Here is a 27,194-nt window from a genome sequence, read left to right on the forward strand (position 1 = left end):
CAGTTGATTTGGCACTGTTGACTCAGGACTTTTACCTTTTAACACTTGGTGCCTGAACACGAAAACACAATATATTTAGTGAACCACAGTACAGCAACTTTTCAGTTAGATATCTGTAAGCTGCAAACTTGTTACGTAACATTATTGCTTGAACAGCATTTAGTATAAACCATTTTTTAAAAAAAATATTATGAAATAAAAGATACATTTGTTTGCTGCAAACATTTTTCCAGGATTTAACTTTGCAAGTCAGGTGTCCATGCAAACATGAAATTCATGCTTGCAGCCCATGGCTTCTTTAAGTTCTGTTAAACCTGCCTGGCATAACACATAGCTTTATTCCAATGCAACCAAGGGTTTGCAATTAGGTTTTGGAATAGTTTTGGAACATTCCAAAGAGTTTTGGTGTTTTTTTTTCTTAATCAGTACGAATCTCAATCTACAAATTTTCCCTGTTTCTGGCTTGAACCTGTTATTCTCCTTTATTTTATTGGCATTATAGATAAAATATCACTGTTGTATAATATTCCTGCAATCTTTCAGTAACTGGAATCTTAAAAGTCACATTTCATTATTTCTCTCAGACAGACTGTTGCATAACATGAAGGATCAAGGTCAAATGATATATGAAGAGTGACTTCTGATGCATTCAGATGGTTGTCTTCAATTTGAATTCCTTTTTCATTACCTTCCAAAAAATATGATAGATTCTGAACTTTTTTCAAAATGGGTCTGTAGCATCCAGGTATATTCAGCTGTAATGGAGACACTCTGAATTTGCACATCTGCAGCTCATCCTTAGAAAGCCTTTCATGGTACCATTGCCCAACTTTATTACTGGGATACTTGATACTATGTCCCACCATTGGAAGAACTACCTTCAAGGAAAAAAACAAAACAACAATCGTATTTGAAGTGAATTTCCAATTCTCCTTTAAATAAATGTGATTACAATTTTAAATGTGTCTAAATCTTGTGTTTTGGGGCCTGAAACAGTAAAACAGCAGCTTCTCTTGTGAAATAAAGCTGTGCAAGGCAGGTATCTTGGATGTAATTAAGGCAGAAAAAATAATCCATGTATCAGGATTCCTAAAACAAACTAGAAATATACTAACATGAATTTCCTTGCTTTTTGGGAATGATACAGCAATAAAGACATTAAGTTGCCTGTGTAAGACTTCACAACTCTGCACTCTGAACCTTCAAAACTTAGAACGTCAACCGCTCTTGAATGTTTTTCCCAGTAGACTGAAAACATTTTCAAAGTATTTACATTCAGCTTCAAGATGAATATTGCCATACTGCAAATGACACTGTACTTATTTCCATTACAAAGTAAATATTCTTTCCTCCTGTTTGTTATGAGACTGGAGATTATGAGACTGGAGATTAGTTCACATGTGTTTTCTTTAACGTGCATTCTGGCAAGGAAGAAGACTGCACCAGTTAACTTAATCACGTTATTTTTAAAACAAAACATTTTAATCAAATAAAGATATCAACAACTCAGAATTTTTTATACAGACTTACTTGGTTTATAGAGTATTTGTTAGCTGACTCTTCCGGAGCAGTGACTACATGAACCTGACAAGACATTTAAGAATTTAAGAAAAAAAACTTTTAAAAAAATAAAACATATATTTTATTTTAGGAATTATGCACTGTACTCCCAAACTCATAGAGGATTCTAAGGTTATTTGACTACTACAAGGACAATAACCTATTTCAGGTATGAAAAATAGTAGAGATGCTTAATATAAAGTAATCTGTTTACTGGTAAATGGCGTTGCATTAAATATTTACTGATGCTAGCTACCACTAATTAGCAAACTATCACTACAAACTCATATTCTTTGAGTTTGAAGTTAACTGTGCCAATGCAATCTTGTGCTACATCAGCAAAAGCAAAAATACTAAGAAAAATGTTTTATATTAAATAGGAATATATCTATATTAAACTCAGTAACTCAATACTGAATTTGATACTTCTGCTTTTCATTTTATTTGAGCTACTTGTTTTGTTAACATTCACTCCGAAAAATAACGAAGAAAAATCACAATGGAAACAGAAGCCACTCTACAGGGACTGGAGGTTATTCAGTAACCTTCCAAGTGCTCTTGCTTTCAAATTTGTAAGATGTTCACCCAAAAGAAATAAGATACATTCTGCCTATGCACACACCTGTTTATTATCCAGTAAAACACTGCAAAATTCTATGCTTTATTTGACGATCAGGAGAAAGAGAGAATAATAGAATCATTTAGGTTGGAAAAAACCCTTAAGATCATTGAATCCAGCCATAAACCTAACGCTGCCAAGTCCACCACTAAACTATGTCCCTAGAGTGCCACATCTACACATCTTTTAAAAACCTCCAGGGATGGTGACTCAACTACTTCCCTGGGCAGCCTGTTCCAGTGCTTGATAACCCTTTCAGTGAAGAAATTTTTCCTGATATCCAATCTAAACCTCCCCTGGCGCAACTTGAGAGCATTTCCTCTTGTCTTACCACTTGCTACTTGGAAGAAGAGACTCAACTGCTGCCACAATAAGAAAAAGTTATGCTAACCCTGAAGGAAGAGATGGCTTCAGAATGGACTTCAATATGCCAAGACCTGGGACCAGCATACACTCCACTGCTGGCTTCTGCTCATTGGTTCACCCATGGCTCCATGCACAGCACCCAGGCTGTGCTGTGGGCAACCAGAACCCCTCCCTTGCCCTTTACTACTTTCCCAAGAAGACTGCTGCATTTTTTGAACAGCTGCTAACAGTTTAGACCCACTGTCAACCTGTTTTAATTGCCCGGGTAAGTGAAATTGTGCTATACATGCTTTGACTGTGTAGCTGCAACGAGATTACCAGTTCAGTCTGAGGCCACCTTTCACCATGGGCTTACATTGATTAATGTATATAATGGGAAGGTCTGACCTGGAGAGCAGGACTCAGCTCTGCACTGACTGATAACACCCAGAGTCCACTCTGAAGGTTTTCCACAGTCAGATCCTAAGAAGAGCATTATATACTATGCAGGCTAAATTCTTGCATATATCAATTCTGACGTTCTGTTCCTTCTTCTGACTTGAATATAATGAACAGTCAGAACAGATAAAGGCTGCTAATAAACATCTGGCTTATATGCCTATTTATGGTAAATCAAAAAAAGCTACATCACTTTTTTCACCTTTGTCACTAATATTAAATATTTTAATGAATGAACCAAAATAAAAACATTAAAGTATGTCTGAGTATGTATTCAAGTGCATTAAGCTTTTTTTTTTTTTTTTTACAAGAACTATTTTGTGAAGACCCACCTTGTCATTCAGGGAAACGCTTTCATCATTCTCTTCTGAGAAGACAAGATCACCCTCAACAACTTTTGAACCATAGATTTTCAGTCTATATGACGCTGCTTCATTCCAAATTTTACTGCAATAAGCGTGGACATAGAATATGCGCATGGAATGAGGAATATTGAGCCATCCTTTGGTACAACCTTCGTGATTTACACCATAGCGATTTAAAGCTCGTAGCAGTATCTTCTCTCTCACTTTGAATTCTGGCAGCATCACGAGTGCACCCTTTGCATCTTCTGATATAAACAAAAATAACCATATAAGTAAACCCTGATTTTTCAAATATTACCTGTCAGGAAAAAATACACTTAAGAAGATGAAATAATCAGGTAGGGAAAAATGGTGCCAGTCTAACCTCTTTATGCTGACTTCTATGTTATTATTCCCTTTCCTTCAATGTGTCATGTTAGACAAATTTCATCTAAGATACCTATCAACACAGTCCCATTAATTATATTCTATTTCATGCAGTATAAACTAAACTAGCTGTCATTCAGTTGTTCAGCCTAGTTTGCATTTTTTATTTTTTTTTTTTAGAAACTTACTCAGTCACTCCAAAGTTCTTTTTAGATCAGGTAACCAAAAGTAAAAACCAAGCTATAAAAGAACATTAAACCTCTACTTTACATCACTTGAGAACACGTATTTCATAGGGGGTGAAAAACATGTCTTTATTTTAACGGTACAATTTGCATTGGCCACTGGGAAGTCTGAGCCTCAACCAAGATGAAAATATATTTAATTAGATTTGTACTACATTATATAAATGTTGTATATTTAAATTTTTATGGTTTACATATTTGCCCATTACAAGTGATTATCTGATGAAGCCTCTTGCATAGCCTTTTACCTTTTGCTTTCAGGAAAAGGCAAGCAGCTGTTTTCAGAGTCCACATCAATGTCTTTCCATGCATCATACAGCAATGTTCAGCAAAGAGTGATTCATCGTACCTTTTTTGTGAAATGAAACGTATCTGTATCTCTTGAAGCTATATATCATAGTTGTTCTGCCAATCTACAGTGATAAGTAGGCTAATATATGTGGAATATTTGAAAAGAACAAATATATTTGAAGCAAAGAGCAACTCCAAATTTTTAGTTTTGGAAAGAAAGTTAAGTTGAATGATAAAACCAATAAATATGACAAACAGGGCATTTTACTCAGCACACTTCTGCCTTTGACGTATTTTGTTGATTTTAGTTCAAGGCAGAAAGAAGGCAGATCACAGGAAAGAGTGGAAGAGACACACAATTAAAGAGATGTAAAAGCAAAGCCCAAAGGTGCAAAAAATAAGAGCTAAGATTGTTACAGAAATCTCAGAAAATTAGATGCCCACATGTGGTAAGTGCTGAGTATGAGTTGTGTGTCTCATTCCTGCGTACTTCCTTTATTAGGGAGGAGAAGTTTATATTCCAAAAGCAGACAGATGGAAGGAGGCTAAAACTGCTTTGATAAAATGATCTGTCTTTTCCAGCATTATGCTATACAGCATTTGTTTCTATACTGTCTTGCACATGAATTACATTAGTTTTCCACTATTTTGCACATTTAGAGTCTCATCCTCATCTAATTTTTAACTGTGCAACTCTACTGAGTTCTGCAGAATAAGCTATTAAGTGGTATAAAGCAGCAGCAAAATAAAAAGTATCTCTCTGTGCAGCAACACCTTATTCCCTCACAATACCGACCCTGAATAAATATATAGACAATTTAACTGGACATACCAGTTTGAAGAAAGTATCTTTTTGCGTTGTTTACAGGGTCATCAGTATCTTCAGGTGTGAAGAATAACTTCACAGCGTTCATCTTTAAAGAACAATAATAAAAATTTATATAGTTTTGCATTTAAATATAACTATTTGTCAACTAAACAATCACACATCCAATTCTAGGCTAACATATTCTGCAACCTCTCAAAATTATATCAGTTCTTTAAGGTCAAAGTAAAATTCTCCCTTTCACAGAAGATGCCATGAACAGCAAACCACTGTGGTTGTGTTCCTTCTCAGATTAAAGAAAGGTTTTAGTCACACAGAAGACACAAGACAGTTTCCAAAGCTCTATGAGAAATCAGTCACTCTTCTGGAACATCCAGTTAGAACTCCTCCACTTTGTGATACCATCATTCTATCCTGAACAGGAAGCCTCCTTCTTTGCCTTTTGCATGTTTCATGCAAAATCTAGACTGAACACTTTCCACAGTCTCACACAGAGGGACAACAATCTTTCTTTTTTATATACTGATCTGTATTAGGTTAGATGACACTGTAACAGGGAAAACACTACACTAACCTCTGCTACTTGCCACACCAGTGGAACCACACAATTTGCTAGCACTTACACCAACCTGTGACATCTGGTTCTTATCCTCCTCTGTACTGGACTGTGCAAGAACATACTGTTATATTTTTAATATAAATAGTAGTTGCTACATGTTTTAAATTAAAAAGTACGTGAGTTAAGACTAGAGACTTAAATCCAGGGACTGGCATCTGCTACCAACTCCTAGCATACATGAATTCAAAATGCCAGACACATCAACAGTAACTTTTACGGGTTGCCCTCAAATCTTGATTCTTCTTATATTTGGAGGATAAGTTTTCCTGACTTTTCTCAGAATCAAAACAAGATTAGAAGAAAAGGATACTCAAGTATTCATTTGACTTTATAGCGTCTGATTCTTGTTTTAGACCTGTGCCAAGTACTATACCGTATACATTGAAAACTATATGACTCTTACCTTATGAATTATTACTTAAGAAATAAGCTCTCCTTAGCTTACATGGGAGCAATCACTCAGAACTAAGAGTTTGGGATAGTAGCCAAGAAATAATGGAAAGCAGCAATCTCTTCTATATAGCAGATAAATTACTGTGATATTGAAAAAGCAAATGCTTTCATATGATTCTATGCAATATCTTGTGACATTTTTAAGAAGTATATAGACCCCCAGCAGGACAAAGAGGGTACATGTTATGAGGCAATCAGGAGCATGAATAAACATTGTATAAAGATTGCTTCATTTTAGTGTTCAAACCTTGTATGGAATGCAGCTACTTTCCTGCCAAATGGCATGATGACAATCACATACTAATCACAGACAGAAAAATCACGTCCTGAACTATTTAAAGCTGCACCTGCTGTTTAAAAAAAGATTTTTTTCCTTCAGTATGAAGATCTTCATGCTTATGTTGTTGTCAAAACTGATTTGGCAATTACTTCCAGCACACATATGGGTTTATCTCACAAATGAAACTGTTCACTGGGAAGGTCAACTCCAGCGCTAGACATTGCAACAGTAATGTGAAATTAACTTGACAGTAACTACTTAAATTACAAAATGAAAATACCATTTTTTCATTCAGTAAAGCCAATCCTATTTGATCTGTTTGAACATTTTGTCCTTGTCCAAATCGCTGAGGTCCGTAGTAATTTACAAAACCTTTTGCCTAGAATGATAAAGAATAAATATGTTAAAAGCATGAAAGTACCGGATACAATTAGTAAGACTAAGCATACAACACACATACATCTACATTTACATCCAAAATGCATACAAACTTTTTAAAAATAGAGTATTTTTAATAGAAATAATACATAACAAAATCTTAACTTATGATTCATTACAATAGTCTAGCACCTAATTTAGAAGCATCTAAAAAGACAACCAAGTTCTATCATCGTTTTCACTTTCACAAAAACACTGGTAAATGAAACAAAATTATTTCTATATATATAATTATTATAAATACAACTACAGGTCAAGTCAAAGTAATCGAGCTTTTTACGTGGAATCTCTACTCAAGCAAATGCAGCACAGCACAGGTAATGAACAGTAACCACTGTCAGACATTTTTTCTTAAAAAATACTAATCTTTTTTCACACGAGATCATCTGTATTATTATTACAATAGTAAAGACCAAGAGTGAGCCCTTCTGCTAATTGGGATTTTAAGTTTCCTGATGAGTTCTAGGTCATATGTGGGCAGTAAAATCACAGCCATGTGACCCAATGAGAACACCCTTTTTTAGAAAATAATAAGCATGCATGGAGTAAACAAGCAAAAAACATACAGTATTTGTTTTGGAAATGGCTATTCAGTGCAAATTATATAAGCTTGCTTTGGACATCATTAGGTCCCATATGAGATTTTGTTTTCATGGAGAATGAAAAATCTATATTTTGGATTAATATACATGCTGGTTTGGTCATTCATCATCTGACCAGTAAGCTAACTCTAATAAAGCAAGGCACACAATCATAGGAATTTGTGTTCATTTTCCAAACAGCAAAACAAAAAACCAGTCAGATGGAGCAGAGAGAGAGGGAGAGAAAAGCATTAAAGTACCAATGGAATGCTTTTTTTCAATAATAAAATTAATTTCCAAAATACATGTCATGTATTCTGCTTTTGCACATTGGGTAGTTTTCATTCACGTCTTTATTCCTGGATTAATCTTCTCAAAGTAATTTGTATTATGGTTATTACTTAGAAAGATAGGGCATGAAAATTACTGCTGTACAAAACGCCTAAAGTTTTTCTTTTCCATGATATTCTTTTACTTTTCTCAGTGATTTAAGAACGTCTGAAGATGGGGTTTTCTTCAGGGACTAAGGATAACAGCAACCAAAATCAACTGAATTTCTGGGGATCTTCTTTCTCTGCTACAGATATTTCACATGTATTTATGCCATGAAAGTACGCAGTTTTTCACCAGAGCCAACCCTGCATATTCCTCACATGACCAAAAAAGACAACCAGTTGATATGTTTAACTATATTCTTTCACGCTGTCAACTGCCACAGTGAAACACCTCACTTTGGTTGGCCTTAGGTCTGTGCCGCAATAGCTCATATATCCATACTCAGTTGCTACCAAATTTCCCATCTGTCTTGCTGCACCACTCTGGGGTCTGCAGTCTGTAACACAGAATGAATTCATTTATGGTCCCTCCTTGGAAGGCAGCTTTACTTCTGTGATTCCTTAAGTAATGCAGGAAAGACATAAAACAGCAAAAAGCATCAGAACTGGGAAATAGTTCCATTACTGTGCTATTACAAGCATTTTCTTTAAAAGTACTTTTTTTTTTTTAACAGCACAGAATTAAAACTCTGTTCATTATTGGCAACCATGAGGCTTTTTTACCTCAACGTTTTCCATTGCTTCAGATATTCTCTCTTTCAAATCTGCAGAAGAGTCATGACTGTGGTGTTTGAGATCTCTCACAACTATATCAAAGCGATTGCCCTTCAGCTGACCAAGTCTGAGGTGCTGGCACGTTGAATGTATGTTGTGTAGTCTCATGCCCTTTTTTTCCATTTTGCTTCCAATTTCCTTCAACCTGCATAAATAATTGGGAGAAATTATGAACCATCCTCTACTAAGCTATCCAACTTCTAATAAATGTCTTCTTCACCTTTGCACTAGAATTAAAAACACTTAAAAAAAATTAAAAGGGATTTAAAACACAATATTATGAGAAAACCAAATCAAATGCAGAGATAGAAGTCTTAAAATTTAGTTATAGTACAGAAATACTTTCTAAATGTTTGCTTCATTTGCACTTACATTATGCAGGTCGACAGATATTGGAATGAAGCAATTCATTGAACTTTCTCAAGGCAACTGAACTGAATTTTGCATTTTTATTGAAAGAAAGACAAGTAATTTACTCTTCAGTCCTAAAAATCTGCTTTTCATTAAAAAAAAAGAAAAAGTAACGTGCTCTAGCAGACTCCAAAACACAATTGTTCTTTCTTGGTCAGCCTTAACAAAAACAAACTCAGCACACTGATTCTCTGGGTATGTTTGCACATGCTTGTAATTGGAAACACAGCTGACAGTTCAAGTATTTGCCCTTAAGTATCCACTCAATCTCTTTGTTCTTATGTGTAAGTAATAGTCATTCAAATCAAAGAAAACCTTCAGCGTAACAACTTACATTCTAAGCAATATTTTAATAACTTTATAAATTACTTATTTATAAAAATTTTTTATTTTCCCTGTTATGCTAGTGGCTTGGAAGCATTTAACTATTTTGCTTAATCATTTAAACGTTAATGCAAAGTTTTGCTAACTATCATCTCTTGAACAACTGGCCTTACAGCCCAGTTTGCAGCGAAATTTTACTATTGATACCTATTTTTGTTAGTAATAAATCCTAAAAACACAAATTCTGCTTTCCTTTATTTGCAAAGTGTACTTTGCTGCTAAGACCAAAAACCAATAGAAAGTTAAAGCTGACGACGAAATAAGTTATGGGTTTGACTCCAGCATTTTTACTGTTACTATGGCAGAACAGAGGGGTCTGGAGCACGTGTCTTAGGAGAATCGGCTGAGGGAACTGGGGTTGTTCAGTCTGGAGGAAAGGAGGCTGAGGGGAGACCTCATCGCTCTCTACAACTACCTGAAAGGGGGTTGCAGAGAGGTGGGTGTTGGTCTCTTCTCCCAAGTGACTAGCGACAGGACAAGAGGAAGGAAATGGCCTCAAGTTGTGCCAGGGGAGGTTTAGGCTGGATATTAGGAAAAATTTCTTTACTGAGAGAGTGGTGAGACACTGGAACAGGCTGCCCAGGGAGGTGGTGGAGTCACCATCACTGGAGGCATTCAAGGAACAAGTGGACGTGGCATTGCAGGACATGGTTTAATGGGCATGGTGGTGTTGGGTTGATGGTTAGACTTGATGACCTTACAGGTCTTTTCCAACCTTAGTGATACTGTGAACTTAATATATATTTTTTACCTACTGAGCTGGTTACAGAGTAACAAAAATGAGGAATGCAAAGGCTCATCTTGTATTATTGACACGTTATTCAGAATGTATTACCTGCCCTCATGTTTGGTGATATCTTCTTTACTTAGTCTCATGTTTCTAAACTGACAATACAATAGAAGTTGATACTTAACACTCAAACACAGCATCTGTCCAAATCATATTTGTAATGATTTACTTTAGTTTTGTAGCTGTACAAAGCTTTTAAGTTGTTGTCTGTGGACCACAAGACAATACTTTGATAGTATGTGGAAACCTGTTGCGTCATGTAGTATAGGCTGCTTCTCGTTTCCAGCTAGTGGATGGTATTTAAGAAATTGTAAAGTGGATCCCATGAGCATGAATTGGAAAGATACTATCCCAAAAGAGATAGTATATTCATATTATGAAAAATACACAGAAAGGCGAGACTTTTCTTTAAATTCCGATACTGGGCGACTTCAGTGCTAAGCTGTATATTCCCTAAAGCCACAAAATATTAAAGCCATTTCCACTGTGCTCTAATACAGGAGAAGGGAAGACACATCAGTAAGAACATTTCAGAAGATCGTACCATGATGATACTAACTAACATATATAAATATGTGCTAAACTTAATGCACCCAGATTGTTAGTACCTCTCAGGAGTCACCTTCTTCACAACCATAGGTTGGTAAGTAATAGCCTTCTTGTCTTTGATGCCAGTGTAACTGAAGTCTGAAGGAAGAACACCAAGTTCAGCAGCCAAGAAGCCGATGGCTTCTAGTGTTTCTAGATTTTCTTTCTGAAGGGTGAAAGCTGAAACAATCATCTCAGAATTATTAGGAATTTGCACTTCTAAGTCATACAGGTGTTCTGCCATGACAGATGGGCAGGTTCTTCCCTTCAAACTATAATAGCATGGAAACTGCAAAGAAACAGTCCTCCCACCCCACAAAACTAAAGGAAATGGGACTTTTTCAGTATTGAAAGAGAAAAATAAAGACACAGTAAACAAAACTCTTGGAACAACCAGAAACCCTGCTGCCTTTAAAACTAGTACCTGATAAAATGCAACACAATTCAATGAACATGTATTGACTTATTGCTAGAAACATTCTCTGTATTAGAAACCAACTGCTTTAAGGAATGAGATCACAAATCAAATTTGACCTCATTAAACTTGTCCAACATCTAGATGCATCTTCTAAAATCCCCCAATTACTTTCAAGGGAAAGCTAGCATACAGGGAATAACACGGTTAGTGCTACAACCAAAAGAACTGTAACCATTACCACTGAACAGTTTATGTAAAATCACTGCAGTAACTTGATTCATCCACCTGATTCTCCAGTGATGTAAATACACTGCATTAATAATGAGTTATTTCAGCATAAACAATGGGTCAACCCAGCCTACATATCATATAAAAGTGATTCCAAGTCTCAGTCTTACTAAACAACACCATAATACCTGACACTTTCACTAAAAATGTAACATTTACCTGTGTAAAGATCTTGTTTTTCCTGGAAACCACAACCAGACCTTTTTCTGGACCAACTTTTTTCTCGAAACCGTACCATTATTGACATATTTGGCTGATCACTGACATCTGTCACAGTAAAAGACTTTGTTTCTAAAAGTTTTCCAAATTTTCTATTGATAAAATGGTGAACTACTTTTCTGTGCTCTTTGTTTGCATCGGGCTCAAAAGAAAACGTAGAATTTTCTAGCTTTGCATCTAAAAATTTAAAGAAATCGCTTGTTTCCTTTTCAGTCACTAACTGACAAAGTTCTCTGTAATCAGCATTTCCTTTTACAATCATTTCATTGTCTTTTGTAACAGTGACTAGAAAGGGGAATTTCTGCCTAACAGCACTGTGTAAATCAGCTCGATTTTTCTTCTCCAGGACAGGTCCCAACGATAACTCCCGAGTGCTGGAATCGGCATTATTTTCCAAGTCCCACGCATCCTTCAGATCACAAGCAAATCTATTAAGCAGTTCACTCATGGGTTTGCCTAGTAAGGAGTCCAATCTACCGGCCTCCTCAAGGCCCGATTTCAGTCCAGGCTCACCCTCACGCTGGTTCTTGTTAGGGGATGCAGAACAGTTGCCTCCTGCCCGGCTTGGGTGGCGCTCGGAAGGACTGGGCGCCCCACCACCGCAGCCCTCAGCACCCCGAGCGGGAGGCTCCCTTCGCAGTTTTTTGGGTTGCCGCGGGCATGGGCCACTCTGTTCCAGGGGCGCTTCTCTGGTTTTCTGAAGTGATTCAGCCCGGGTGTCCCTAAGGAAGTGCTGGGGCATCTCGATTTCCGTCACTACGAAGTCCCTTGGTGAGGCTTTGATAGTACCGCGGAAACCAGTGTGGTCAGTCAGGTAACTGAAGGAACGAAGCATGGCTCCCCCGCCTGCCCCTGCCCCCAGCCAGCGAGCACTGCACCTGCAACAGGAGAAAACCGAAAAGGGGCGGGGGGGAGAAAAAATACCAACTACTACAGAAACGGCTGCTGAAAGGCAGGCAGGGAGGGCCGCCGGCACCGCTCCCGTCCCGGACGGCCGTTACGGGCCGCTTCAACGGCACGGCCACGCGGCTCGGAACGCTCGCGCGCCCCCAGACCCCGCGAACCGCCAGGCGCCCCGGCAGGGCCGCCAGGGGGCGCCACGACCCACGCCGTCCCCACGGGGGAAGGGGCCCCGGGACGGTACCAACCTCTCCGGGCGCGCGGGGAAAGAGAGCACGCGACGCCCCCCTCCCGGCCAGCCATGGGGCGTGCCGGAGGGGGCGGGGCATCTCCCGGGTAGCCTATGGGAAGGCCGCGTGGGAGGAGAGCGCTTCCGCTTTCTCCTTACCGAGCCGGTGTCTCCGTCCCGCTGACGCCAACGTCGACAGAGGTTGAATCACTCCCTCTTAAAGGGGAAGTGATGCAGTGGGAACGCCTGACGTGAAGCAAGGCGCGCGAGGCGGGGCGGAGCGTGGGCGCCGCCTCCAGGAAGCGACGGGGGCCGGCGGCGAGGCGAGGCGAGGCGAGGCGAGGTGAGGTGAGGTGAGGTGAGGTGAGGTGGCTCCTGCCGCCGCTTGGGGGTGGGGGAGGGGGCGCTGGCCTACCGGGGACGACGCGAGCTGTGTCGCGGGGGGCGGCCCCGGGCAGGCCGGGCCGGGCCGGGCCTCGTTGGGCGGCTGGGAACCGGCTGGCGGAGCCGTGAGGAGGGGTACGGGGACGGATGCTGTCGGGCAGGGCGTGAAGCAGCTGCCATGTCGGGTCTGACGTGTTACTGGATTGCTGCAACCCCGGCGAACCTCTTCGGTAACGGCGCCGTTTGTGTTCCTTAGGAGCTGAAGATGAGCAAGCCCATAACGACTTCAACGTACGTCCGCTGCATTAGCTACGGGCTCATGAGGCGTCTGGCAGATTTCATCGATCCACAAGAAGGGTGGAAGAAATTAGCAGTTGATATAACCGATCCCTCCGGTGAAAGCAGATACAACCAAATGCATATAAGGTCCTATATAGAAGTCACATAACATAACTTTGTTTATTAACTGTTTAACATAAATACCGTTGTTTGCCCATCCCATACCGTTGTTTGCCCATCCCATACTGTTGTTGTCCATACCATTATTGTAACTTGCTGCAGTTTGTGTGCCAGTGGGTACTTACATCTTACAGTACTGTTTCCTTACGGAACTTAATTACTGCTAATTGTTCTGTAGTTCAGTTTTCAGAGAAGCTATAGCCAAAGCAAATTGACTACGGAAATTAGAATTAATTAGAGCCACAGACATATGCATTTTTAATGATACAGCATTGACTGTGTAACAGTCTATACCCAAGAGACTGGTAAACATTGACTTCATTGTGCATCTTTGCATAAGAGACAAGTGGGCTGTAACTCCTAATTCACTGTTCCCAAAAAAATGCCCACAAATATGGGGTGCCCGAGGCCTAAAACTAACAAGTTGAACTGAGAAGTAATGTCAGCAGTATTTTATTAAATCCATGTTGCTTGAAGGGCTTGTTGAATCCTTAAGCTATTGCAAAAGTTATGAGATTTTAAATACCTTACGTATCATCATGGGTTTAAAGTCCTTCTAGTGATGTTAGCATTAAACCTTCATTTGTCTTTCAAGAATAATAATAAATCAATCAGAATAATGGATCTCAATTTCTGCTTAATACCCATCTTGCACTACGCAAAATGAAGTGTGAATGCTAACTGCATGGGAAAACAATTTTTATTTCCATTTGATCTGGCTCTCACTTGCCTTCTTGTCTCTCACTGGCATTCTCTCCTCTGTTGATCCTGTGTGCCAATGTATAACGGTTTCTGGGCAAAATGTTGAAGCCATCTATGCATGTTTTTCCCTGAGTTTTTTCCCATGTTGCCCCTATTTTTCCCCTGAGTTTGAATTTCTTTAGTTTTTTTAGCTGCATTTACGGAAGATTTGCAAATAATTGTTCAGTACATTCTGATTTTTGTTTTTTAGTGTCTTTTTGTTTCCCTTTAATCTCCCTTCTTCATGGTTCTCGATGTCGCTTTTTTTTTTTTAATGTTGGCCTTAATTTTTCTTTTAAGGAGATTTGAGTCATTTGTGCAAATGGGAAAGAGCCCCACGTGTGAATTGCTTTATGACTGGGGAACGACAAACTGTACTGTTGGTGATCTTGTGGATCTGCTGATTAGGAATCAATTCCTAGCACCAGCAAGCCTTTTGCTTCCAGGTAACTGTTACTCTTTTACATTTTGTACTGTATTCTCAATTTTCTAAGATGCTAAAGAGCTCCACAGTAATTTGAAAATCAGAAAGGATTAGGTCAAAACCACTAAAAGTGGATGTATTTTCCATTATTTGTAATAATGGTTTTATAGAAACTGATTAGTATGTTTCAAGTTTAAATAAGAGTCCTACAGTTTACTTATGGTAGCAGAATATAACTTTCTCATGATGCTTACGTGTCTCCTAATCTTAGTAAATACTGGCATAAATGTTATTTGTTTTTTCTAATTCCTAATACAGTTGACACTTTTTCTGAATTCCATTTTCAGAAGCTGTAAGGATGGCACAAGAAGTTACATTACCTCTTTCTTCACAGGAAACCTTGCCTATACATGAGAAACAACTGCCTATACAGGAAAAAGAAGTGGCATCTGTAAAGCCTGTTTTAGCTCAGAGTACTGAAAAGCAATATTCAGCTCCTTCCTACTTAAGTCAAGGAAATAGCAGCTCACAGTCTAGTAACACAGGTAGGCACTTAGTTTGATAGAATTAAGTACAATGTTTTTTTCTGATCTGTCCTTCACCCCGTGTAAAATAAATCATAGGAATGTGTCAGTTAGAATGATGTCTCTATTCCCATCATCATGCATCTGTAGGAAACGGCATCTTTACTTTTGCTCGTTCTGTATGACTGAATTTAGCCTGGGTAATAAGATGTTTGAGTTACACCTTGCTGCTAAGGCAGCTATTGTGATGGAAAATTTGACTTTTAATTAAATTGAAATTTATTTTGTGCTACACATAATCCTGTTGCCCTTTTCAGATACTGATTTTGTAGACTGTTTAGCATCTTGTGTTTTAAAGCTGGGTTTTACATATCAGAAATGACTAAGAATGTTGGAGAAAAGACAATTAAAGAAGGTTATAGGAAAGTATATGGTTGGTCTGTTCCTTCCTAAAGTTCCACTTCTGGGTTGCTGCCAGAAACAGATTTTTACATCTGACACAGCCTGGCGCTCTCTGTGATCTGCTGCACATTTCACTTCTATTACGTGTATTACAAGTATTAATAAAAAATACAATCAGAAGGCTGCTACAGTGCTAGCTGTGAAGAAAATTACACATAGCTAATTATATTATTTAACTGCATTTCATTTTTTTTCTGGTATCTTCATCACAATGCTGGAAGTAGGGTTCCACTATGTCAAGATTTGCATGGTAGTGAGTTTTTGGTTTAATAGAACTGAAGCAGAGAATCTCTTCAATGCACTTGTTCTTAAGTGAAAACATAGTTGTGCTAAATGGCAAATATGTCTTTCAGATTTCCATAATTTTTGGTTTCATGACTTGGAAAGTGTTACAAATAATTTTGATGCACGACCAGAATCAGCTGGAGGTAATAAACTGGGAGAAGGTGGCTTTGGCATTGTGTTCAAAGGCTACATCAGTGGCAGAAATGTGGCTGTCAAGAAGCTTGTTGCTGTGAGTTGTCCTGGGCATTTTTCTTTTTAATGACTGTGTACTTTATAGTATAGACTTTGTACTTTATAGTATAGACTTTATAGTATAGACTTTGTACTTTATAGTATAGACTTTGTTTATCTGTGGAAAGTGTTGAATGATACAGTTCAAAAAGTCACCGTGATAAACATTAGTTGGGTTGAGAACCTTATCCTCTAGTCCCATGAGTCGTGTGAGTTGGTACAGTCACCAGAGATGAAGTCTTGCCCTTTCTGTATCTCTCCTTTGAGTGGGTCGGGCAAGTTGTCTGGAGGAGCAGAGTGCTCCCACAGTTCCCCTCCCTCCCCTGCACACAAGAAGTGGCAGAAGGGAAGGGGTGCTAGAGAGGTATCCCTTTCAGAATCAGATGAATGATTCACAAGCTAAATAGATATTGCCACAGAATTTTAGTCTTCATAACCAATGGTTTGTGTGAAGAATTAATTTTGTAATGAGTAAGTGCTATTAGTGGGTAACTGCAGTGAAATAAAATGGGTAAGTTGGTGACTGTGCTGAAACTGGATCTATTTGTCCAATAATACTGTGTTCCAAGGAATTAAAAATCATGTTCTGATACTTTATTTTTGAGTTGAGTAAAAAAAAAAAAAATATTGTAAACAGTTAAGTAGCTGTTACGTATAACTAATCTAAGGAAAGGCTTACAATTCCCTTTTTTGGTGTTGTTTTTTTTAATGAATAACTGTGCATTTTAATATGGCCAGTGATATTAATGTCAAATACTTCCTTTTGTAGATGGTTGATGTTAGTGTTCAGGACTTGAAACACCAATTTGATCAAGAAATAAAAATGATGGCAAAGTGAGTAGTGTTATACAATGTCATTATAGCCTTTTATGGGAATCTAAGTTGGCAGATAACGTGTTAGCTAGTGTGATCCCTTATTTTTGTCTTTCTAGCATAACTTAATGATTTTCATGTTAAGTGAGAATGTTTCATATACAACATGGACTGTAGTTTGTTCCTTTTAAAGCACCACTGCAGAAACCTGGTTATGTGCGGTAGGGCTGAAACAAGTAATTGGGGATCAAATTCCCTCTGCCTTGTATTTTCCTCAAATGTTGGGAGTCTTTCAGAGCATATATGAATGGAATTTTTTTGCTATAGGTGTCAGCATGAGAATCTAGTAGAATTGCTTGGTTTCTCAAGTGATGGTGCTCAGCCATGTCTGGTGTACGAATACATGCCCAACGGTTCATTGCTTGATAGACTTGCTTGTCTGGTAAGTAAAATCTTCCAGCTGTCTTACTTTGCTGAAATATAGGTATCTGTGAAATATCTTTGAAACAGTACTGAACTGTAATGGCCAAACGATGTTTTACTACTTATTTCTGTGTTCTAGAAGACAAATATGATAACAGGTATTCTTCCAATAATGTTTTATACAAATGTTTTAGACACATTAAAGTGAAGGCAGGCTGACAGTACAATGTCATGTACCAGTACCTGAAGTGGCACAGGAGCTTGGACTTGCTGTGCCTGCGTTGCACAGAGCGGAGGGTGCTGCAGTATTGTTCCCGGTTCTGACATTGGCATGTTCTCTGCTAGTTCTTGAGATTCTGCATTGTGAAATTGCCCTTTGTTCATTGCCCTTGTGATAGTGGTTATAACACAATGTTCGTAGTCTGCGTATCTCTTTCTGAAGTGCCTAAATAAATGGGAAATATGTTTGGTTTTTTTTTTAATTAGTCTGTTGTGTAAATGCAGTGCTTTCTTCTGATTTAATCAAATGACATATCTTCTAGCCTTGGCCTTTAATAAATAATGTTGCTTTGGTTTTGGTGAGGCAAGTCTGTGTATGAAGGACAAACAGCTACTTGTTAGAGTGATACCAATAGTAAGCCAGACTTAACCTAGTAGATGAGTGTCCATGTTAGTTTGTTGAAGGAGTTAAAAAATCAGCTTTACACTAAGCAAATGCAGCTTCTGAGGTTGTAATCTGGTGAACATTCTAAACTTCAACCCCCCATGCCCCAGACCTAAAAAATGTCACTTTGCTTTTTTCTGCACTGGTCTTGCTGTTGTACTGGCTTAAGCATTTAGTAGTTGGAGAAAGAGCTGGGCTGGGGAACTGATCAGGCTGCAAAAATACCTGGTGAAAAAAATCTTTCATTTTCACCTGGAGATGTTTCCTCTGCAAAGCTGCACAAATACTTCTGCCCCAACAGGAAGAAAGTGGTGTTAGGATGAGAATGAATAGCAGTGGTTGGGGAAAGGACTGGATATGTTTGGTAGCACTGCTATCTCAGGTTGGTTTGGTTGATTTGCTTGCACAGACTTATACATGTGCAATTTTTTATTATTTTTTTAAACAGAATCGGTGCAGAAGAGAGACTAAGTTTGACTTAAGGTAGCGCAAGTTTATCTGTAGAAATGAGCAGTGCTTGACAAGGGTGTATACAAAAATGTTTATGTAACTTTGGCCATTATCATCACGTGAGCTTAAATGATTGGTGGTAATTGAAAGCTAAAGTAGAAATAACTGAGCCCTTTACAAGAAAGAGACAAACTTATGATATAAATCATAAAGAATCTAACTCAATTTAAAAATCAGAAAGAATCTTCTTCTGATAAAGTCAAATAGGTGAGGAATCTGCTTACCGAATGTGTGTTCTTGCTGATAACTTCATTTTGTGACTTCACGGGGTATGTTTGTGACACAGACTCTTGCTTATGCCATCTTTTTCTTGTCTGGACTTTGAGGAGCAGGCGAGGCGGGGGGGTAGAATGATGAGATATTCCAATCCTCTTCCCTTGGCCACTGACAAGATTAAGAAGTGGTTTTGAAATGTAGGTGTCCTCACTTCTAAGGTCTAGTTAGTAACATGAATTGAGCTAAACTCTGGAGAAGTGGTAAATCCAAAAACACTGGGAAACTGACTTCTTATTGTTAGTAAAAACTGTTGATTGCTTTGAATTATTTGCTTCAGGTTAAAAGGCTGTGGTACCAGTGCCGGTACAAAGTGGAAGATGCAGTACATACGAAGAGTTCTTTGCAGTGCAGCTGGCCCTGTAGGGTCAGAGTCAAATATTATCAAGAATGCTTTTTGCAATGGGTGAATTACTCTGAGGCAAAATACAAGGGAAAGAACCGAATGTGACAAATGTATGTATTTCTGCCCAAGTACATTAAGAAATGTATGCTATTAGTCTTTTTAATGATTTAGTTGAAAAGCACAAAACATAGCAAGAAGTCAGGTTTGGATTCTGGGGGTTTTGTATGTTTTATTTGGTTTTATGTGAGCATATAAATATTGGATTTTCACCTTTCTACTTGCCTTTCTCCCTTCTTATTCAAGGATGACACTCCACCAATTTCTTGGAATACAAGATGTAAAATTGTTCAAGGTACAGCAAATGGCATCAACTTTTTGCATGAAAATAATCATATTCACAGAGATATTAAAAGGTAAAAGCTGCTGACTATCACTGGCTGAATGTTCCCTTTTTTCCTTTTTTCTTTTTTTTTTTTCCCTTCTTCCCCCTGTTAAAGTCATTTTAGAGAGAACAAACTGCAAGAAGCATTGCTTTAGTCAAGGGCACAATCTTTTCTGCAAGTGACATCCATCACCATAATCTTGTCTGTGCCACAAGGACATGACCAGTACAAATTTCTAAAGAAAATTATGAGGCTATCGTAATCTGTTACTATCAAATAGTTATTTGAGTGCTGCGAGGACACCCAGAAGTTCTGTTCTTTCACAACTGCTGCTAATGAAAAAGCTGCTGTTAGAGAACATAGTGACTTTTTAAGTGGGGAATTTTTCAGGTAAAAACCCACCTTTTTTTTTTTTTTCTTAGAACATTTCTTCAGAGTGTCTCCCTTGGTTTACTGCTGTTCATTATGAAGACAGTAAAATTATCTCAGTCAGGTTTATAAAGGTCAGGGTTCTTCAAGGATAATGTATGTTCACTTGTTTGTTATACCAGAATTTTTTTCTAGGGATATCAGAGCTAAGAAAAGGCAGGGGGGTTTGTTACAGAATCACAGAATCACTAAGGTTGGAAAACACCTGTAAGATCATCAGGTCCAACCATCAACCCAACACCACCATGCCCACTAAACCATGTCCCGCAATGTCACGTCCACACGTTCCTTGAACACCTCCAGTGAGGGTGACTCCACCACCTCCCTGGGCAGCCTGTTCCAGTGCTTCACCACTCTCTCAGTAAAGAAATTTTTCCTAATATCCAGCCTAAACCTCCCCTGGTGCAACTTGAGGCCATGTCCTCCTGTCCTGTCGCTAGTCATTGGGAGCAGAGACCAACACGCACCTCACCACAACCCCCTTTCAGGTAATTGTAGAGAGTGATGAGGTCTCCCCTCAGCCTCCTCTTCTCCAGACTGAACAACCCCAGTTCCCTCAGCCGCTCCTCAAAAGACTTGTGCTCCAGACCCCTACCAGCTTCGTCGCCCTTCTCTTGTAGGGTTTGGTGGGGTTTTTCTGTTTGTTTAGTTTTTTGTTTTTTCTTTTTCCCCTTCCTTGCTACAGTTTGTTGTGTTGGGTTTTTTAAGTACTAAAGCAGTCTAAATCTTTGAAGAAAAGCCCCAGATGCCTTACTCCTTCTGTGGGTTAAGAAGGAATAACTAACTGATTGGGTGTCGTGTATGAATGTTTCAGTAACTTTCTCGCTTCTGGCAGCTCTGCTAAATGTAGGCCACTTTGGTTTTGTGACCTTCCAGCTTGTGAGGAACAAGCTTTTGCTCCAGCTGCCTCATAGAACGTGCTTGCTGCTTTGACAATTTATGTTTCTTCTTTCTTCCCTGCTTAAGCCTCTGGACAAGTGTAATGACTGGAAGGGATGCAATTTTTACCTTACGCTACTCTACCCTTCTAACTGCTGTGAGTTCATCATATTACAGGATTGGGGTTTGTTTTGTTTTTTCTTTTGTTTGGATTCCATTTTGCAACCTCTTGCACTTGCCGTGTGAATAGTTGAATAAATTTAGTTGGTGTTATTAACGGTGCTGCCACTCCCAGGTAAAACTTAGATGAAGAGCCGTCTAAGAAGGTTTACTTCAGTCTTCATTTTGCTGTGACGTGTGGAGACAGTTCATAACCACCCAGGCACTAGAACAGCTTCTCTATAGGCTAGAGGGGACATGATTGAATGGATGTTCTCAGAGTTGTCCATAGTTTTTTGGCTTGGTTATGCCAGGAAGTATTTTGTTTATCTCTTGAAGCTTGACAGTTGCAGTAAAAATTGCTTCTGTTGTGCCCTTTGTGGTTTATCAAAAAAGTGACCACTGTTTGGGCTTGACTCAAGTTGATAAGAAGCTCAGATTTATGAAGTTGTGATCCCGTTCTTCCTTCTTTTAGAAGTTGAGCTTTAAATATGAAACCAGGTGGTGGATGGTGCCTGGAATAGTGTTTGGCTTTTTGCAGTGGTCTTATATTTAACACTATTTACACAAGTTCTAATAGCAAGTGATGTGTTGTAACTTAACAGCTGTGTTAATTTTGTTGAGAAGGTTGGATGAACAAGAAGGGCAAGTTAGAAATACAAGTTTCTAATAACTGTTACATGTTGTATCTGGCTATGTGATTTTCTTACGGTTCCATTAAGGGGGTCAGAAGATGAGGAGGATTACAGAAATGTTAAATCAAGTGCTTTTAAAATGGTTCAAAATGCTGCAACTTTGAAAAACAGTCAAAGACTTATGCTGTAATTCATTCCACTGAGTATTTTATGAAAGCATTAAGGTCTTTTAGATGAGCTTCGTTCATCAGGGTTTTTTTAAGGCAAGTAAAAGCTGGAGATCAAGTGGAAGCACAGCACATATATTATTCTAGCATTAATAAGTTTTCTGTTTCTCTTCCAAGAGAAGAATAAGAGTATTAGTGTTCATTTGGCATGTGATTTTTGTAATGGTTGACGTAGTATTAAATAATAGGTATAAAATCCTGCTTTTGTTAGTTCTGAGTAGAGATTTAGTTAAGAATTGTACTGTGATCCAGTACCAGTTGATCAGAGCTAAGTATTCTCTATTATCCTTCTTAAAGAAAGAGTATTAAGATCCAAAACATGGATGTAACACAGTTGGACTCTTATAAGAAACATCTGTGTTTCTAGGATTTGGGGGTAGAGCAGGTGTTTGGTTTTTTCCTTGTGTGTGTGTTTTGGTTCTGTGGTTTGTGGTGGTTTTTTTTTTTTTTTTTGTATGCATGCACAAGAAAAAATATAATGGATCCTGGCAGCCAGCTCTTGATTTATTTAGAGCAATTAATTTTAAAATCAGGCCATTTCCAACAAAATTAACTCTTACGTTTTTTGTTATATGAATAACAAATAAATATCTTAAATTTCAAAAAACAATCAAAATAGCAGTTTGCATTTGGTTACTAAAGAGTTATTAGTCTCTTATAAAACCCGATTACTATATCGGTTTGGAAAATTCTCTTTTCTTGTTTTTGTTTTTTTTTTTTTTTTTCCCTTCACTCTCCTACAGTGCAAATATCTTATTAACTGATACATATATACCCAAAATTTCTGACTTCGGACTTGCAAGAGCATCTGTAACATTCACACAAACAATCATGACTGAAAGAATTGTTGGAACAGCAGCCTATATGGCACCTGAAGCTCTGCGAGGAGAGATAACATCTAAATCTGATATCTTCAGTTTTGGAGTAGTAAGTAGAATGTGGGAAGCAGTATATGACTTTTTTTGTAAATTAGAAAAGCATACAAAATCAAGAATATCTGAAATTAAATAATCCACTCTGATCCATCATTTCTTCTTTTCCTAATAGATGTGCTCTTAAGATAGTGTTTCTAAACTTTGATTGGTTTAAAATCATTTGAATATGTTGATTAAAACACTGAATTTGATAATGATTACAATGACTATGTTAAAATGTAAATTTGCATGTGAAAGACCAGAGTAAAATAACATTCCAAGTTCTAGCTAAATGTAGTTTGAAATAATGTGGAACATTGTTTCTTCTTGCATAGTACTGCACAAAAATTTTACTCAGGCTGGAAAAAAATTTTTAAAGAAAATGTTCCAAAATTAAGTGTGTTTTACTATTTTTAGAGCACCAAAAGTATGCTCTCCATGTGGGATTTGCCTTAAAGCTGAGTACAAAAAAGACATGAGCTTAATATTTGGGAGAATAATTAATCCACTCTGAATAGATCAAAGGCCTTAATTGCAATTGACTACTTCCTTCATAGCATTTACTTCCATGGAGAGGTAGGCCAGATACTGTGTCTGAATACTTTGGAAATCCTTCCATTTTGCTTTGAAGCAATACGATGTAGGGTGAGAAAAACTTGCGTTGAAATTCATAAACCACACTGCTAATAACAGTTAATGAAAATAAAGGTAGGAACAACAGCAACAACAATCAATTGTATACAGAGCTGTCTTTGGACAAATACAGATCCTGTGAGCATTTGTTTGACGAATTGGGGGTCACGCTCCTTTTTGCAAATGGTATATATGCTAAGGATTATTCTATGCTTCACTGTCTTTCCTGATTTTTTTTTTTTTTTTCTTTCCCCCCGCCCCCTTCCTAGGTCTTACTAGAAATAATAACAGGTCTTCCTCCAGTAGATGAAAACCGGGACCCACAATTGCTGGTATGTTCCTTTTGCTTTCTCCTCCTCCTCCCTCTGCTCCAGGATCACTGTATATGAAATTCACAGTCAGTTAACAGGTTCTGAGACAATCAAATTAGTCATCAAAATACGTAGTTATGAAAGCAGCTCTTGTGTCAATGTTTGTCTTAGAGATGAGGCTGAAACTTTTATCTTTTGGCTGGTAGAAGATTGTTTATTCCCCAAGGTCATCTCCTTCCTATCTGATACTATAATTCTCATTGTTTTGATACTGCTTCTTATTGTAATACCATTGTGCTTTATCAGCGTATTCCTGTTACACCCAGATACCCTGATAGTTCCTCATTCACCAGAACATGTTGAAGTATTCATCTCAGTTGGTTCTTTATGGTTCTTTGTACTTCTTACCATTCCTGTATCAATTTTCATCCTCTTCAACTCTACTAATAATTTGCAAATACGTTGTGTTTTTAGCCTGAGGGAACTTTGGAATGTAAGGGCTTTTTTGCAGGGTGAGGGGTGGGTTGAATTTTGTTTTCTTTTTTACTATTCAATGAGTAATTCAGCCTACTAATTAGGAAATGAATGTCTTAGAGTTAACTCTCTTGAATTAAAAATATTACAAGGCTGTTCTTAATTTAGCCTTTCATTTAGCTTAAAATTAAATTCTGAACTACTTAATCCAAGGTTTTCCTATAATATTTTTTACATAAATACTTATTTATTTACTAAGTATGAAATAACATTGAGGTTTGGATTGGTTTTGTTCCATACTGTTTGACATCAGATCACTTTCTTCCACAGCTTTAGGAACACCTGAGTACTATTAATAGAATTTTTTTCGTCTAAGCTGTATCTTCTGGAGTGGCATAATACTTACCCTATTGAGCTCTGTAAAGACCTTGGAGAACTTAGTCCCTGTCAAATTGACTCTTGAAGTTTTGGGGTTTTTTGAAGCAGGCATTTTCAGAGATAGGATCTAAAAAGGAATATAAAGCATGATTTGACTGGTACAGTTTATCTTTGTAATGCACTTTTGGGAGCATAAGGAGAATGGTCAGTGCAAGATAATGTGGCATCCTTAGCTTTGAAAATTTTGGGGTAGTTGAATGTTAGTCAGCAATTTCAGACTGACCTATAGAGGAAGGCAGAAGACCTGCCTCTACTCACTGACTTTTTATTTCTTACTTAATTTACAAGGCTGACTTGTCTGTGGTATTCCTCAAACAGTATTTGTGATTACAGATAATGCATTTCAAGTGTGTTGGAGCTGGAGAACTTTGGACTAAACCAGTCAGATTTAAAAGTTTATTTTAGACTAGAAGTTTCCTTTAGAATGGATATAGCAGCCACTGAGACTGGTGACAGAAGGCATCAGTTTACAGAAAGAGGCTCTATAAAATTGACAAAAAAATAAATTTTTCACACTTAAGCTTGCATATTTGTGGGTTATTAAGTAAACATAAATACTTTGTTGATCATGCTGCTTCTCTTAAAGAGACAATACTAAGAAACTGAGCCTTGAACAGGGAGAAAGTTAAAGCTGTGTGATGCAGCTTAAAGAAAATTGCTTTACAATTTTGTGTTAACTCAATTAGAAATAATTTATAATAAAAATGTATGGTCCATTTATAGTCTTATAGGCTGTTTCTGCAGATATTGATGAATAATCATGCTGCTGAACCATTGTCATCATTCTTTGTCTAGAAAAGTAGTTGAGAAAAGAAATGAACACTCAAAAGCAAGTTTTCAAAGTGTTAGTGGGGAATACATAACGTTCAGATGCCTACAATGTTTTCTGCTCATTGGTTCAAACTGTCTTGTAGTTAAGTATCAAAGATGAAATAGAGGATGAGGATGCAACTATTGAGGATTATGTTGATGAAAAGATGAGCGACTGGGATGCACCTTCAGTTCATAAAATGTACTCAATTGCTGATCAGTGTCTGAATGAGAAAAAAAACAGAAGGCCAGACATTAAGATGGTATGTAGTCTTCCAGATAAAAGGCTTATTTTGAGAGTGTGTGTGTGTGTGTGTGTGTGTGCGCGCGCGGTTACAGTATCAGTTACTTATATTTCTATCTGTTCTCTTGCAGGTCCAACAGCATCTACAAGAGATAAAAACTTGATACATGTTTCTCCTCATATACAAATGTTTTTGAAATGGAGTAGACACCAGTAGCAAATATTTTATTGGTATTTAGTGCACCATTATCAGCTTTTCTGCTTTCCAGAACTTTCTGGTCTGTATGTAAGGTGTGCTGTTGGCCTGTCAACACTGTGCTGTTTTTGTTAACTGAGCAGCCTTTTCACATATGTTTAGCCACTGGTCCCTCAACATGAGAAAACTTTTTTTGTATTAACAAATTGCAGTGCTGGTGCATCTTCTCCACAGCTTTTTAAATGTATTTCCATATTAGTATCTGTTTCATTTTTTTGATTTCCCAGTTATCAATTATGTCTGCTGCAAAGGCATATGACAATAACAGGGTGGAATGTTTTTTCTGCAAATTACTTTCTTGATCAGGTGTACTAGACCTTTTTCTACTGAAGACAACATTTAATAGATACAAATGGCACTTATGTTGTCTTTTGGGGAAAAGACAATAGTAGTACTCATTTAAAACAAACTTTATTTAGCCTTTTAACTTGAGAGTTCATATTAGTGTGAATGGACTGGTTGAATTTGTGAATGACTATTTTTCAAAAAGCCGCCTTGGGATTAGTTTTAGTCAAATAAATGCTGCAAGACGTATTCTAGGTTGTGTTTTGGTTTCAAGGATTCACAACCAAAATAATTATCTTGCAGTGCAAATGCAAAAATACATATGGCTTTCTTCCAGTGAACTCTGTATGACGACATACCATGTAATTGTTGTTCATAGGAAGACTCTTAGCTACTTTGATTATTTTACACTTTAGGAGAAGATTCCATATGGATTATAAATACAGATAGTTTATTTTGTTAAAGAGGACAGAATAATAATTCTGTTAAGACCAGTTCTGCATTTTCCTTAGTCAAATAATTAAGCTCTTTCATATATTTACACGTATGTCTGTATATGTACACTAATAAATATTAAAATATACTTTAAAAAAACAACATGAAAGCTTTCTAAAATAGAAACATTGACAGATCAAAGCAGACTAAAAATGGAATGAAAGTGACTAGTAAGATTCTAAATACTCTGGACTGAGTAGGTATGAAAATACTTCTGTTGTAAATGAAAGAGGTTATTTTCATATAAACCTTTTTTGCACTTCATGAACTTTTTCTTGACAGCTTAGGTAGGAAAATAGT

The 27,194-nt window shown here is 37.7% G+C and overlaps 2 protein-coding genes across 2 annotated transcripts; one reads left to right on the forward strand and one right to left on the reverse strand.

Annotated features, from left to right (window-relative positions):
* Positions 1–400: 400 nt before the first annotated feature.
* PUS7L (pseudouridine synthase 7 like) lies at positions 401–12,510 on the reverse strand. Its single transcript, XM_009819656.2, has 8 exons — positions 11,595–12,510; positions 10,750–10,909; positions 8,506–8,701; positions 6,709–6,807; positions 5,083–5,164; positions 3,316–3,593; positions 1,531–1,584; positions 401–878 (listed from the first exon to the last, which is right to left on the reverse strand). The coding sequence occupies exons 1-8, from the start codon at positions 12,487–12,489 to the stop codon at positions 555–557; spliced, it is 2,088 nt and encodes a 695-aa protein (XP_009817958.2). The 5' UTR covers positions 12,490–12,510; the 3' UTR covers positions 401–554.
* Positions 12,511–13,432: 922 nt separating this feature from the next.
* IRAK4 (interleukin 1 receptor associated kinase 4) lies at positions 13,433–26,087 on the forward strand. Its single transcript, XM_009818104.2, has 11 exons — positions 13,433–13,593; positions 14,668–14,813; positions 15,139–15,336; positions 16,131–16,291; positions 17,063–17,127; positions 17,434–17,548; positions 19,626–19,735; positions 22,778–22,961; positions 23,851–23,913; positions 25,719–25,877; positions 25,990–26,087. Exons 1-11 carry the CDS (start codon positions 13,433–13,435, stop codon positions 26,020–26,022), a joined length of 1,395 nt encoding a protein of 464 aa, XP_009816406.2. The 3' UTR covers positions 26,023–26,087.
* The last annotated feature ends 1,107 nt before the right edge of the window (positions 26,088–27,194 follow it).

This window comes from Gavia stellata, chromosome 4 (assembly GCF_030936135.1).
Source record: "Gavia stellata isolate bGavSte3 chromosome 4, bGavSte3.hap2, whole genome shotgun sequence".
Taxonomy (NCBI): Eukaryota; Metazoa; Chordata; class Aves; order Gaviiformes; family Gaviidae; genus Gavia; species Gavia stellata.

Excerpts from the sequence above, each read along its gene's own strand:
- PUS7L (XM_009819656.2), bottom strand. The coding sequence starts at position 12,489 with ATGCTTCGTTCCTTCAGTTACCTGACTGACCACACTGGTTTCCGCGGT. Across the intron at positions 5,165-6,708 it reads CTTTACTGAATGAAAAAATG|ATGAACGCTGTGAAGTTATT; the intron begins GTATTTTCATTT and ends TGTTCTTTAAAG. Across the intron at positions 3,594-5,082 it reads AAGATACTTTCTTCAAACTG|AAGATGCAAAGGGTGCACTC; the intron begins GTATGTCCAGTT and ends TGTTTATATCAG.
- IRAK4 (XM_009818104.2), top strand. The coding sequence starts at position 13,433 with ATGAGCAAGCCCATAACGACTTCAACGTACGTCCGCTGCATTAGCTAC. Across the intron at positions 15,337-16,130 it reads CTCACAGTCTAGTAACACAG|ATTTCCATAATTTTTGGTTT; the intron begins GTAGGCACTTAG and ends TATGTCTTTCAG. Across the intron at positions 25,878-25,989 it reads GAAGGCCAGACATTAAGATG|GTCCAACAGCATCTACAAGA; the intron begins GTATGTAGTCTT and ends GTTCTCTTGCAG.